The sequence below is a fragment of the Peromyscus eremicus genome, chromosome 1 (genome assembly GCF_949786415.1).
Source record: "Peromyscus eremicus chromosome 1, PerEre_H2_v1, whole genome shotgun sequence".
Lineage (NCBI taxonomy): Eukaryota > Metazoa > Chordata > Mammalia > Rodentia > Cricetidae > Peromyscus > Peromyscus eremicus.
In genome coordinates, this window is record NC_081416.1 from 157,328,793 (window position 1) to 157,344,203 (window position 15,411).

At 47.4% G+C, this 15,411-nt stretch overlaps 1 protein-coding gene across 2 annotated transcripts; it reads left to right on the forward strand.

Annotated features, from left to right (window-relative positions):
- The first annotated feature begins 156 nt into the window (after positions 1 to 156).
- Positions 157 to 11,049, forward strand: LOC131921450 (cytochrome c oxidase subunit 6B1). Of its 2 annotated transcripts, none has more exons than XM_059276168.1 (4): positions 157 to 287; positions 1,807 to 1,923; positions 2,686 to 2,786; positions 10,862 to 11,049. In XM_059276168.1, exons 2-4 carry the CDS (start codon positions 1,818 to 1,820, stop codon positions 10,913 to 10,915), a joined length of 261 nt encoding a protein of 86 aa, XP_059132151.1. In that variant the 5' UTR covers positions 157 to 287; positions 1,807 to 1,817; the 3' UTR covers positions 10,916 to 11,049. The 2 variants fall into 2 exon arrangements, with proteins under 2 accessions (XP_059132151.1, XP_059132161.1); XM_059276178.1 differs by having other exon boundaries at positions 157 to 275.
- The last annotated feature ends 4,362 nt before the right edge of the window (positions 11,050 to 15,411 follow it).

The window sequence follows — 15,411 nt, forward strand, 5'->3', positions numbered from 1 at the left end:
CCCGTAATTAGAATTCACGAGCCTGTCCAGCGCAATGCAAGATCCCGATTGGACCGGCGACAATAATGAACAGGAGTTTAGCTCAATAGGAGGTCGGACTTCTTTGGGAGTGGGCGTGGCCGGAGCCGCTTCTGGGCACGCCTCCCGTGGCCTCTCTAGCCGCTCGGAGGACTCAGTTCGGCTCCCCCTCTCTCAGCTTCCGGCCTGCTGGATTCCGCTTCCCGTCTGACATTGGCGTCTTTGCTAAGGGTCACATTGAGCTACCGCTGCTCCAGGTCAGTCTTTAGGTGAGTGCCTAGGGTCGGGATCCCGGGGGACCCAGTCCGGTCCGCAGAAGCGGCCTGGGGCTTCCCTAACGCCGGGAAGAAGCTTCCGGCCGCCATGGCGGTCTCGGGCCCGGGGTCTCGGAGCTGACCACTGTAGCCGTCGTTCTTGATGCTAGGTCTCATTCGGAGCAGTCTCTGTGAACTTACTCCATCCTCCAGCCCTACGATCTAGGGCCTGCCACTATCCCCTTTGACAGCGCTGGGGCTGGAGTGTGAAGCGCCTTAGCCTCCGCTATACGGCGATCAGGATTGGGACCCAGTAAATTGGCCTCTGGTGCTTTTAGCCGCGGGTTCACAGGCGTGGCCACCCGCGTTCCAAGGCCACAGCCTGTCGCCTTGTCTCGTTCCTTTCCCCTCAGCATCATCTTTGATCAACTCTCAAAACTCGAGATACTGCACAAAATTACTTCCGACACTGGGTCTGTTAAATCCCCTGTCCCCACCCTGCCTGTCCAAATGAATCTGTTCTACTGCCCCGGGTGCCCCACTGCGTTGGGCCGCTTGAATTGACACAAGCCTGTGTACTTCTAGGGCACCAAGCTCCCCGAGATGCTCTGGAATAGACAGTTTCTCTCAGGTTCGGTGATGTTGACTGTGCCATCTCTTCAGGCATATCAAAGGTTTTTGGTTTTGTTTTGTTTTGTTTTTTTTAAGCTGTGGGTACTCAGAGTCAATAGAATTCGAGGCGCTAAGGTATTTGAATGCATATGGGGGCGTCGCATGGTGGTTTTATTAGCCTCTGACTGAAATGTACCATTTACTTCCATTAGGGATGGAGGCAGTGACTTGAATAAATTTGACGCTCTGTGGGACTTTGTCAGCAGTCATAATCACGGACACCTAACACATTCTAGTTGCGAGTGTCACAAACCACTGTCTTCACTCCAGGTCACCTCCAACTGTTGATCAGTCTTTTGAGCCGATTTTTTTTTTTTTTTTTGTCATCTTAAGCAATTTTGCAATGCATTTAGCCATAGTCTGAGAAAAGTTGATGAGTTTACCAGACCCCTGATGAGTGTGTGGCACCAAAAATCCTTGTAATGTTGTATTTGATGATGATGGATGCAGCACAACCATCCGGGTGCTATATGACCTTGGGAAGTCATTTAGACACCCTGTCCCTTGTAGAGACAACAGAGATAGTAATAACTTTTAGAGTGGCCATGGGAGGAGGTGTGTATAGAGTGCACATAGTATGTGCTCTACACACAGTGAGTGTTAACTGGAATTTGAGGATAAAGCCTGGTTTTGCCGAGGAGACCGCTCTGTCTCCTGACCCTCCTGTGGCTTCTACACTCAGATCCATGGATTTTCCCTGCCCTTATCTTTCCATGTTTGTTGAGAAGGAGGAGGTAATAGCTTGTTTACATTCAACCCATCCTTCTGGTCTGGACTTCTGCCATGGGCTTCGTTGGTCTGACATCCCCATGCCCAGGCACCCCTAGAATGGTTGCCAATGTGCCCCCCTGTTTGTGTCCAGGAATCATCACCATGGCTGAAGACATCAAGACTAAAATCAAGAACTACAAAACTGCCCCCTTTGACAGCCGCTTCCCAAACCAGAACCAGACCAGGAACTGCTGGCAGAACTACCTGGGTAAGCAGGGTACCAGGGCGGGAGGGTAATATGTGTGGATCTTGCCTGCATCTTCTACATACTCTTGTCTCATGAGGGAAGGTGGGGGCCGGGGACCTATGCATTCTAACCTATATTCATTCACTCTGGATATACTGTCTGGAGGGCCCAGACCCCTCATCCTAGCTGTCAAGGTCACAAACTTTAGTCTCATTAATAATTTTTTTGAAGAATTATGTATGCATTTTGTGTGTATGCCACACATGCACACAGCATACAAGTGAATACAACATATAAACGATTAATTCAGAAGTGACTCCTGTAATCACAGTCCATAGAAAATGATATTGCCATCGCTCTGGTCTCTGCTTGCATTGTGCCCGATCTGAAACACACTTCCCTCTTCACCAGAGGCATGACACCACTAACTGAAGGTGGTTACATTTTAATGCTTCTGCCATACTTGAGTCTGTGAGACCTTCCCTCAGAAAGTATAAAATGAAACAAACACCAGGAGCCCCTCCATCTCCCCCTTTCCTAACCATATCTGGACTTCCATAATCCTCATATGATCCTTGTAGTTTGCTGTCATTCCTGACTCCAGAATGTTCTAATTGAGCAACAGTATAACTGCCCAGGTAGGGTGTATACAGCTCTTTATGGTATACTTAGGGATTTGCATTCCCTCTGTGTGTATAACCAATCATGAAGCAAAAAGTATTAGGAAATTTTCCTCAAAAATGCATTCCGTCTGGATTGATCCCAGATCTCTTTTCTTCACAGATTTCCACCGCTGCGAGAAGGCAATGAATGCAAAGGGGGGTGATGTCTCCGTGTGTGAGTGGTACCGGCGTGTGTACAAGTCCCTCTGTCCCGTATCGTGGGTATGTGCCTTCCAGTGGGACCCTTGGGTGTTCAGGTGGGGACCTAGCGGAGAGGAATATGGTGACGAGTGAGAGTTCGTCTCTAAGGGCCAACGTAGGACCAACCATGGAATGTCACTGGCACCACCATCTGGGTGCTATATGACCTTGGGAAGTCATTTAGACACCCTGTCCCTTGTAGAGACAACAGAGATAGTTATAACTTTTAGAGTGGCCATGGGAGGAGGTGTGTATAGAGTGCACATAGTATGTGCTCTACACACAGTGAGTGTTAACTGGAATTTGAGGATAAAGCCTGGTTTTGCCGAGGAGACCGCTCTGTCTCCTGACCTTCCTGTGGCTTCTACACTCAGATCCATGGATTTTCCCTGCCCTTCATTTTTCTGTGTTTGTTGAGAAGGAGGAGGTAATAGTTAGGGCCCTCAGCCCAGGACCACACTCCTAGATCTGCTGCCTTGGCCATGCGCTGTCAAACCTGGACTTTCGAAGGATAGTAGTGGCACACACCTTTAATCCCAGCACTCTTGGGAGACAGAAGCAGGCAATCTCTGGTTTGGGACCCACCTGGTATGCAGAGTAAGTTCTAGGACAGCCAGGGCTACACAAAGAAACCCTGTCTTGAAAACCAAAAAACAGAAGGAATAAAAAAAGAAGCATAGCTTTTCTATCCCGCCCCCTTGCCCCCTGTGCTATGAGAGTGTGTAAATTCCACATAAGTAGGGAGAAGAGGCCAAGGTTAAGAGCGTTTCCTGTTGAAGATGACCCAGGTTGGGTTTCCAGCACCCATATCTATAACAGCTGCCTGTAATTCTAGGGCATCCTGTGGACTCCAGGGACACAGCACCCCTGTGCACAAACCCATACACAGATACACAGATACACACAATTAAAAATAGAACCTTAGCCGGGCGGTGGTGGCGCACGCCTTTAATCCCAGCACTCGGGAGGCAGAGCCAGGCGGATCTCTGTGAGTTTGAGGCCAGCCTGAGCTACCAAGTGAGTTCCAGGAAAGGCACAAAGCTACACAGAGAAACCCTGTCTCGAAAAACAAAAAAAAAAAAAAAATAGAACCTTCTTTTTGTTTGTTTGTTTTTAAGATAGTTTCTCTGTGTAGCCCTGACTGTGCTGGAATTCGCTCTGTAGGCCAGGGTGACCTTAAACTCACAGAGGTCTACTTGCCCCTGCCTCGGCAGTGCCGGGATCAAAGGCATGCGCCCCCATCCAGCCTGAATAGTGACTCAGAGTTTCCCACTTTTCTTTTTAGTTTTTTCTTTTTTTTCTTTACTAAGAAATTTTTAATTCATTTTACATACCAACCACAGATCCCCTTCTCTTCCCTCCTCCCGCTACCCCCCAGCATCCTCCCCATCTTTTTAGTTTTTTTTTTAATGTATTTTTGTGCATGTGATATGTGTGGGGGATACAGGTGTGCCACTGCATATGTGCAGGGATCAGAGGTCACAGGTCAGCTGTATGGAGCCGGGTTTCCTTTCCACCTTTACAGGGATCAAACTCGGGTTGTCAGGCTCACCTGGCAAGCACTTTCCCTTCTGGGCCATCGTTGGCCCCCAGTTTCCTGTGGGGTCTTGCACTGTAGGCCAGGCTGGTGATGAACTCATAGTCCTCCTCCCACAGCCTCTCGGGTGAAGGTTACAGCCATGCACCGCCAGGCCTCATTTCTGCATGTGGCTTGCCTTTTTCTGAAGTACTCTAGAGTAAATCTCAGCTGCGCCGTTCCGCCCCTGCCTGTTCAGTGGGCATCTTCACAACATCAGGACCCACTGTGATATGGTCAGACTTTTTAGTCACTATTTAATACTCCAACAGTCCCTCTTTCGTGAAATCAGAGGACCCTACTGACTGTAAGCCATGGAGAGATGCTCGATTTTTTTTTTAGATTTATTTATTTATTATGTATGCGGAAGAGGGCGCCAGATCTCATTACAGATGGTTGTCAGCCACCATGTGGGTGCTGGGAATTGAACTCAGGACCTCTGGAAGAACACTTGGTGCTCTTAACCTCTGAGCCATCTCTCCAGCCCCGAGATGCTCGATTTTTATGAGAATTGATGAAGTGATTATAACATTCATGCTATTTCAGAAATAGAAAAACTGAAAACTTGTGTCTTAGAATCAAAATATGATACTTCAGTTCAGTGTGGTGGTAGCACATCCAAAATCCTAGCACTCAGAAGGTGGATCAGAAGTTATAGGTCATCCTGGGCTACTTGAGACCCATCATTTTTTAAAAGTGTATGTGTGTGTGTGTGAATATATAGCACCCATGTATGTGCTAGTGCATGTGGGGGTCAGTAGAAGGTGTTTGGTTTCCTGGAACTAGAGTTACAGGGGGTTGTGAGCCACCATGTGGATGCTGGGAATCGAACCTGGGTCCTTTGCAAGAGCAACAAGTATGCTTAATTGGTGAGTCATCTCTCTAGCCTTTCATATTGGATACTCTGTTTTGTGATTTGCTTTGACCTACTGATTGTTGTTAGAGTCTTATGTAGTCTAGAATGTCTTTGTAGTCAAAAATGACCTTGAACTCCTGAGATCTTGCCTCAGCCTCCTGGGAGCTGGTGTTACAGGCATGGGCCACCACACTCTGTCTGAAGCAGTGCTAGGATGGATGCCATGCTTCCTGTATGCTAGGCAAGCAGTACCAACTGAGTTGTATGCCAGCTTCCACTGGGGCTTGCTCTCCCAACCCTTTTTAACTTGCTACATAAACACACACGCACACATATTTGTTTTGTTTGGTTTTTCAAGACAGAATTTCTTTGTGTAGCAACCCTGGCTGTCCTGGAATTCACTCTGTAGACCAGGCTGGACTCAAACTCACAGAGATCTGCCTGCCTCTGCCTCCCAAGTGTTGGGATTAAAGGCGTGTGCATCATGCCTGGCTAAAAAAAATATTTTTTTTTTTTAAGATTTATTTATCTATTATGTATACAGCATGTTTGCCTGCAGGCCAGAAGATGGCGCCAGATCTCATTACAGATGGTTGTGAGCCACCATGTGGTTGCTGGGAATTGAACTCAGGACCTCTGGAAGAATAGCCAGTGCTCTTAACCGCTGAGCCATCTCTCCAGCCCCTAAAAAAAATATTTTTAAATTATATATAAATCCTTTTAATTTTGTTCCTTTTCTGATGACCATATTTAAGACATCCTAGTTGTTCTTTTTTTATTTTATTTTGTCTGCGAGTGTTTTGCCTGTGAATTTGTCTGTGCACCACATTCAGGTCTGGTACCTGCAGAGGTCAGAAGAAGGCATTGAATCCCCCAGAACTCGAGTTACCTATGGGTGTGAGATGCCATGGGGGTGCAGGTCTTCTTCAAGAACAGCAGCTGCTCTTAAACTCTGAGCCATCTCCATCTCTCCAGCCTCTGCTTTATTGTTGGTTGGTTGTTTCTCTGTGTAGCCGTGGCTGCCCTGGAACTCACCCTGTAGACCAGGCTGGCCTGGAACTCAGAGATCCGCCTGCTTCTGCCTCCCAGGCATTCGCCACCACTGCCTCTGCTTAGTTTTTTAATTTTAAAAATGATTAATTTTTAGATGTGGATCTTTTGCTTAACATATATGTTTGTGAGCCATATGTGTGTGTGCCTGGTGCTCATGGAGGCCAGAAGAGGGCTTCAGATCCCCTGGAACTGGAGTAGCAGATGGTTGTGAGCCACCATGTGGGTGCTGAGAATTGAACCAGTGCTCTTAACTACTGAGCCATCTTTCCAGCCCCCAGTTTTGGCTCTTGGGGTGGTAGCTCCGACTAGCCTGGTACTCACTGAAAACGCACAACAATCTTTTGCTGGCTCAACCTTTCCAATACTGAGATTCCAGGTGCCTGTCACCAGGCTAGCCTAACTTTCCTCTCACCTTTCTGGCATACCCTCTTATCTGAGGCTCCAAGATTTCTCCCTGGGTGATCTTAGGTGCATGGTGGCTAGGTTACCAGGAAGTGTGCTTCAAACATGCCCAGTAGTCCTGACTCTTAATTCCCAGTCCTTAGTAAGTAAAACTAAGGTTTTGTTTCTGCTCTTGATTTTGTTGTTGTTGTTTAGTTTTTTTTTTTTTTTTTTTTTGGTTTTTCGAGACAGGGTTTCTCTGTGTAGCTTTGTGCCTTTCCTGGAACTCACTTGGTAGTCCGGGCTGGCCTCGAACTCACAGAGATCCGCCTGCCTCTGCCTCCCGAGTGCTGGGATTAAAGGCGTGCGCCACCACCGCCCGGCCGTTGTTTAGTTTTTTAATTTAAAAAGTTTGTGTCTGCTGAGCCATCTTGCTGGACCAGTCTGTGTTTTTGTTTGTTTGTTTGTTTGGCTGGTTTGTGTGTTTGTGTTTTGTTCTTTAAGATTTTATTATTTACGTGTTCAAGTATATGCATTTGAGTTGGGTGCCCATGGCGGCCAGAGGAGATGGAGCCTTCTGGAGCTGGAGTCACAGGTGGTCATGAGCCTCCTGATGCAGGTTCTGGGACTAAACTCCGCTCCTAATGTGCTCTTAACCAGGGCCATCACTCCTGCCCCATCTGTTTGTCGTTATTTTTAGAATCTTCAGCTTTTAATTATGTGTATTATGTGCATTAGTGGTGAGTGCAGGTGCCTGAGGTGGCCAAAAAAGTGTCAGATCCCCTGGAGCTGGATGTATAGGCAGTTGTAAGCTGGGATCTAAACGTTGAGCCATCCCCCCAGACGTACGTATGTACGTGTGTGTGTGTGTGTGTGTGTGTGTGTGTGTTTAAGTGTTTAAGACAGTTCTAATCATAGTATATGTGTTTGTGGGGGCAAAGATCAGTACCTATGTTATCTCCATTTGAATCATTTTTGCCCTGTCATCTTTTATTTTCCCTAATAGAAAACATTTAGTTTCCCTTTTAAAAAAAGGAAAAAAAAAAAACTTTAGCTTTTTGTAGAATTTTTAAAAGTAACTAGATATAGTTATTTTTCTTATTCTTATTCTTTTCTTATTCTTCTTCCTCTGCTGGTGGTGGTGGTAGTGGTGGTGGTGGTATGTGTATTTGCAACTTTATTTCTTTTCATTTTATGTTCATTGGTGTTTTGCCTACCTGAATGTCTGTGTGAGAGTGCTGGAGCCCCTGGAACAGGAGTTACAGACAGTGTGAGCTGTCATGTGAGTGCTGGGAATTGAACCCGGGTCCCCGGAAGAGCAGCTGCTGAGCCTTCTCTCCAGCTCCTGTATGTTTGCAGCTTTATACAGATATGGTTCACACTCTGTGTTTTCCCTTTCTTGAGCAAGGCTTCACGTAGGCTCAAGCTTGTGTAGAATTTATCATGTAGCCGCTGGCCCCGAGTTCACCACAGTTGGCCGGCCACCTCTAGCTCCGGAGTGCTGAGATTGCAGGTCCCAGCAAACACACCTGGTTGTACGCTTTTTTTTTTAACTTCTGAAAATCAAAAAAGGAGGTGGGGCTGGAGAGATGGCTCAGAGGTTAAGAACACAGGCCTTGAACTCACAGAGATTGAGAGATCTACCTGCCCTACCTCCCAAGTGCTGGAATTAAAGGTGTGTGCAACCACAGCCAGCCTGGTCTACAAAGCGAGTTCCAGGACAGCCAGAGCTGTTACATAGAGAAACCCTGTCTCAAAACAACAAAAAGCAACCAAACAAACAAACAAAAACCTTTGTGTACTTGAATATTTCTATGGGCCGTCAGTTCACAAATAATGGCAGAGAGACCTAATTATCAAAGCTTGGCCTTAGCTTAGTCTTGTTTCCAACTAGCTCTTAGACCTTAAATGAATTCACTTCTATTAATCTACCTTCTGACCTGTACCGCCCAACCTGCTCCTCCCATGTCTCCTGGCGTCTTTCTTGTGCCTCAATTCATCTCCTACTTCCTCTCTTTCTACCTGGAAGTCCCGCCTATACCTCCTGCCCAGCCATTGGCCATTCAGCTCTTTATTAACCCAATCACAGCAATATATTTTCACACAGTGTACAAATATCCCACAACACCCTTATGTTGAGTCTGGTAAAACAGGCCTTGCCAGCACTTAGGAGGCAGAGGCAGTCAGATCTCCGTGAGTTTGAGGACAGCCAGGGCTATGTAAAGAGACCCTGTGTTAATAAAAGAACCGCTCCTTAAAAATACAAAACAAAATGCAAAGCCGGGCTGGAGAGATGGCTCCAAGGTTGAGAGCACTGGCTGTTCTTCCAGAGGTCCTGAGTTCAATTCCTGCAACCACATGGTGGCTCACAACCATGTAGAATGAGATCTGGTACCCTCTTCTGGTGGGCTGGGATACATGCAGACAGAACACTGTATACATAATAAATAAATAAATCTAAAAAAACAAAAAACAAAGGTAAACCCAGTGACTGAAAAATCTGAGAGCTATGGACTATGGCCAGTGAAGCTGGTGTGTGGGATCCAAATGAAGCCAGCCTTGGGAAGGCGTATCCTGTGCCAGTCACCACTGCAGCTGCATGGCAGAGGTGCTGTTGTCTCTCTCGCAGCCTGCTGCAAACACGGCAGAGCTTAGTGCTGGCCTGTGGTGGGTAAATAGGTTTCTGAAGGGCTGTTGTTGCTTCTGTAAACTGCTCTAGCCCCTGTGGTCAGGTTGCAGTCTCCTTGGTCCACGCTCTCACCCCTTGACTCAACCTCTCACAGATGAACGTGAGATGAAATGGCTCAGTGGATAAAGGTACTTCCTGCCAAACCTGACAACCTGAACTGGACCCCAGGGACCCACACGGTGGGAGAGGAGATCCAGCTCCCTTAGCTGTCGTCCCCCACCCCCATGTACATGTGCACACACACTCACAAGTGTACAACATCACTAATAACTAACTGTACGTAGGCCCACCAAATGGTGTTAGTTCGTGGGAGTGTTAACAATTTGATGTGGGCCTTTCCATCGTTTTTTATGCTGCTCAGCATCTGTGATGAACACTGAGATCCCTTTGTGTTTGGCATCTTTTGATACTGGACTACATAAGCTCTTAGTCGTTTGTACTAGAACATAGACCAGCCTCCTTATCATAAATGCCTAGTGTCTCCGTTAGGGTTACTATTGCTGTGGTGAAACATCAAAAGCAAACTGTCAGGGCAGGAATCTGGAGGCAGGAGCTGATGCAGAAGCCATGGAGGGGTGCTGCTTACTGGCTTGTTCTCATGGCTTGCTCAGTCTGCTTTCCTATAGAACCCAGGACCATCATCCCAAGGATGGTACCACCTACTTTGGGCTAGGCCCTCCCCCATCAATCACTAATTGAGAAAATGCCCTACAGGCTTGCATACATGGAGATATTTTCTTTTTTTGTTTTTTTTTTTTGTCGTGTTCCTCGCCCCGCTCCACACCCAAGGGTTTCTCTGTGTAGCCCTGGCTATCCTGGAATACTCTCTGTAGACCAGGCTAGCCTCGAACTCACAGAAATCCAACTGTCTCTGCCTCCTGATTGCTGGGATTAAAGGTGTGTGCCACCACTACTACCACCACCACCACCACCACCACCACCACCACCACCACCAATTGGCAAATAAATCTTAAAACAAAACTGCTGTTCTGTTATGTCTGTTTCTGTGTGTGGATATGTGCATGTGAATGCAGATGTCCAAGGAGACCAGAAGAAGAAGATATCAGATCCCTTGGCACTGGCTTGTGAGCTCCCTGTAGTTGTGAGCTCCCTGGTGTGAGTGCTAGGAACTGAACTGGGGGTCTCTGCAAGAGCAGTTCACACTCTACAGGTGACCCTGGGGTTTCCTGCCTCTTCTTCCCTTAGACTGTCAGCTCACTTAGAACAGTGGTTTTGGTCTAAGGTGGCGGCCCACACCTTTAAGCCCAGCACTAGGGAGGCAGAGGCAGGTGGATCTCTGAGTTCAAGGCCAGCCTGGTTCCAGGATAGCCAGGGCTACACAGAGAAACCCTGTCTCAAAAAACTTGAAAAAAAAAAAAAAAAGTAGTTTTGTCTTTCCGAGTCACTGCTGATTCTCTGGAACAGTGGTTAGCACAAAACAGGCACCTGTGGTCCTCTGTTGGCCACATGCTTCCGTGGATAAAGGGAGGGAAATGTGGTCTTGTCACAGGAGGAGGAGTTACACTGTTTATCTTCTACAGGTCTCAGCCTGGGATGACCGCAGAGCAGAAGGCACGTTTCCTGGGAAGATTTGACCTGGCTCCGCCCACCTCCCCTCTGTTCTCTCTCCTCCTCCCCAGATAGTAAAGGGGACCTAGGTATATGGTAGTCCCTGCCCTGGGACCCTGAATCATGCAACTACTAATAAAAATTGACTGGAAAAGTTTTACACTGTGTATATAGGATGGCTGGACAAGAAGCTGGGGTGCCCTGGCCCAGGAGGGGCCTCACAGTGGTTATCTTTCTTATTTTTACAATGAAGAGTAGATTTCTTTTAAAGATTTATTTATAGTGGGGTATGGTGGCACACGCCTTTAATCCCAGGAGACAGATGGATCTCTGCGAGTTTGAGGCCAGCCTGGTCTACAGAGTGAGTTCTAGGATAGCCAGGGCTACACACAGAAACCCTGTCTTAAAACAGTCAGTGAGACAACAGCACACCGTCCCTCAGGAACTGCCGCACACCAACGTATCAGGGGTCAGCCTGGCCAGCTAGAAAGCCTCAGTGACTGCAGGGACTCTCGTCCTATCTCCCGTGGGCTCTCAAAAGACACCTGCCTGGAGGAGGACCACAGGCCTTGTGGGACTGTGTTTGTGACTGGCTTAGACAATGACAACTGTGTTGTTGGTCTGGGTTGAACTCAGCCACACCCCCAGCCCCACAATAATAGTTTCTAGGCAGAGGCTCTACCACTGAACCATACTCCCAGCCCCTTATTGGGGGATTCTAGGCAAGTACTGAGCTGTGTCACAAACTCACATTCTCTCTTTAAATTTATGTGTATGTGTGCACATGCCACAAATGCCCTCTAAGGCCAGAAGAGGGCTTTGAACCTAGAGCTGGAGTTACATGTGGTTGTGAGCTGCATGGTAACTGGTGCTGGGGATGTCCTCCCATCTGCAAGGGCAGTGAATGCTCTTAACTCCTGAGCCATCTCTCAAGCATCCCTCCTTTTTATTTTGCTTTTTGAGATAGGATCTTGCTATTGCCCAGACTGACCTTGGACTCACTGTGAAGTCCAGGTATGCCTTGAACTTGGAGTCCTCCTGCCTCAGCCTTCTGAGTGGCTGTCTTACACACTGGCCGTTTTCTTTACTTTTGTGTATCAGGGATTGTATGTGCCTGTGGAGGACAGAAGAGGGCAGCATATTCCCGAAGCTGGCGTTACAGGCAGTTGTGAGCTCCCGCATGGGTGGTGGGAACTAAACTCAGGTTCTGGAGAGCAGTGTGTACTCTTAACTGCTGAGTCGTCTCTCCAGCCCTCCCTTTTTTTAAAATGTGTGTGTAATGTGTGTGTGGACACGTGGAGGTCAGGTGACAACTTGGTAGAGTCACTTGTCTCTTTCCATAGTTCTCAGGATCGAACTCAGGCTCACAGGGCAAGCACCTTTATGCTCCCAGCCATTTTGCCCTGTTACTTAAAAAAAAAAAAATTCAGATTATTTTGCCTGCGTGTATGTGCCCTTGACAACCAGAGGAAGGCATTGGATCCCCCGGAACTACACTTATACAAATGGTTTTTGTCTTTTGCTTTTTTTTATATATTTATTTTTAAAAATTTTTTTTATTTAATGCCAAATGCTGTTTATTGAAGGAGGGAAGAGGTCTTAAATACAGGCTTACAGCACAATGGGAGAACCCCATAGGGCAGAAGTTCGCTACTGATGTTTTACAATCTTGCATCTAGCTGCTAACGCCCATTATGCAGGATACACAGACAAGGAACTTCCCTTAAGCATTCAGGAGGGTGGAACATGGCAGGGAATTAGCATAGGGAGGATATCAAGGTCAAGGTCAGCAAGCAAGGCAACAGTTACCCAAAATGGGGGTCAGGACCCTACAGGTCCCCCTTTTACTAAAAAATGAGCTTCTGACTTAGGTTGCGTGGGACATCAGCAGGTCACCTTACCCGTCATGGAGACGCCTGCCCAGGCCACACAGGTGCTCTGTCTTAGGTTGGTGAGCGCCCCCCAAACATGACCCGTCTCTGAATACTCATTATCATACAGGCTCAATCATGTGTGAGCTGCAGAGTTAACTGCTGCCAAAGATCTCAAAGTGGCACTGGGCTTGCAATCTGTGTGTTCGACACAGAAAAGACCAACAGAAGTCCTATCCCACCCATAGCCGGTAGGCTAAAGGCAATTGAGCCATTCCCTTCCTTAACAAGCCTTACTGCAAATTGGAGTCCTTGTAAGATGGTATCCCAAAAGCAAATGGAACTTGAGTTTATAAATTTATAATTTTCAAAGCCAATCGAAATATATATAACTATTGAATTAAATTTGTCATGCCCAATAGAATGAAAGATTAACTAACTGTGGTAGCTACTTTTGCTGCCAGGGTCTCCACTGTGCTAGCTGTAGTAAGCTATTATGAAATGGTAATCCCAGAAACAGTAGCAGCGGTGGCCGCCATTGCTATAATAGCAACAACTGCAGCAGCATGTCAAATTCTCTTCTGGAGCGTGTGGACATTCACTGGCATGGATACATCTCCAGGAACACGAACCGCCAAGGCCCATTTTTCTATACAAATGGTTTTGAGCCACTACTATTTGTGTTCTGAGAATTGAACCCAGGTCCTCTGCAAGAGCAGTAAGTCAATAAGTGCTCTAAACTGCTGAGCCACCTCTCCAGCCCTGTGCTCTAGGGTTTTGTTTTTATTTTTATTTATTTTTTCTTTTTTTGGTTTTTCGAGACAGGGTTTCTCTGTGTAGTTTTGGTGCCTGTCCTGGAACTCACTCTGTAGTCCAGGCTGGCCTCGAACTCACAGAGATCCGCCTGGCTCTGCCTCCCGAGTGCTGGGATTAAAGGTGTGTGCCACCAGTGCCTAGCCAGTATGTTTTATTACACTTACTTTGTGTGTCTGTGTGTACATGCGTGAATATTAGGGGTGCATGTGCCCTAGCCTGAGGGTAGAAATCAGATGACAGTTGGCAGGAGTCAGTTCTCTCCCACCATAAGAGTCCAAAGGATAGAATTCCGGTCATCAGGCTTGGTGGCAAGTACCTTTACCTGCTGAACCATGAGACCCACATGTCCTCTCAGCCCCACATACGCACAATGGACACACACACAAAATAAGTAAATACAATTTAATTAAAACAAAAAACTACCAGGCAGTGATGGCGCACGCCTTTAATCCCAGCACTTGGGAAAAAAAAAAAAAAAAAAAAAAAAAAAAAAAAAAAAAAAAAAAAAAGACTTTCAAAGCCATACATGATGGATTTGGCAACATAACAATTTTGGGACTGGAGAGATGGTTCAGAGGTTAAGAGCCCTATCTACTCTTCCAAAGGACCCAGATTCAATTCCCAGCACCCACATGACAGCTCACACCTGTCTTTAACTCCAGTTCCAGGGGCTCTGACACCCTCACACAGACATACATTCAGGCAATGAACATAAAATAAAAATTTTTCTGTTTGTTTTTGTTTTTCGACACAGAGTTTCTCCGTGTAGTTTTGGTGCCTGTCCTGGATCTCGCTCTGTAGACCAGGCTGGCCTCGAACTCACAGAGATCCATCCTCCTGCCTCTGTCGGGATTAATGGCATGCGCCGAGGCAGGATCTTCTGTAACACAAGCTGGCCGTATAACTAGCCAAATAACGGAGTGATCCTGAACTTGAGATTCTCCTGACCCGGTCTCCGCTCTCGGCTAACCCCCTGTCTTCACACGGGAATTTTAAGCGCCGATGGTGTGCCCGCTTCTCCTGCAGTAGGGAAGCAACTGCCGGCCGAGAAAACTCAACAAAAACTCTGGAAAAATTCTGGGGCAGGGTCCTTGCTTCAAGCGACCACCAGGGGGTGCCATCAGAGAGACCGCGCCGAACCTCCGGCGCTTTACCGGACGCGGCCAACTGGGAACCCTGACCCGGTCACACACAGTGCAGGTGTGCGCATAGTCGCGCGGCACTAGGAGATAGCAGGATTTAAGCTAGATTTGTTTCTTTCTTTTGTTTCCCCTTCCCTTCCTTTCTGCCTTCCCTCCTCCTCCTCCTCCTCCTCCTCCTCCTTCTCCTCCTCCTCCTCCTCCTCCTCCTCTTCCTCCTCTCTTTCTCCCCTTCTCTGTCCCTCCCCCCAACCCCTTTGCCTATGAAGCTCAGGATGGTCTTGAACCCATAATCCTCCTTGCCTGTATCTCCCCACTACTGGGATTACAATTACAGGTGTGCACTACTCTGTCTGTCTTGAATTTAGATCCTTTCTGTTCTTCAGCCTGAAGAAGTGTGTGTGTCCCACCAAGCCCATTGCATATGTCCCCTTCCTTCTTCTAGTACATTCCTTCCTCCCTCTTCATGTATACACACCTGTCTCAAAACCCCTCAAGCTATGTCCAACACCATCATCCTCTTTGCTGCTGCTGCTGCAGCCCAAACCAATGCCTTTCCTCTCCAGTCCCTGCCACTGCCCTGCCTTGGGCCTGCTCCCTGCTCCTCTGCTGTGGGGGTCTCTCTCTGGTCCTCCCTCTGGGCTCCTGGCCTCAGGAAGCTGCAGAAGACAGTATTCTGATCTGGGATTCCCAGGA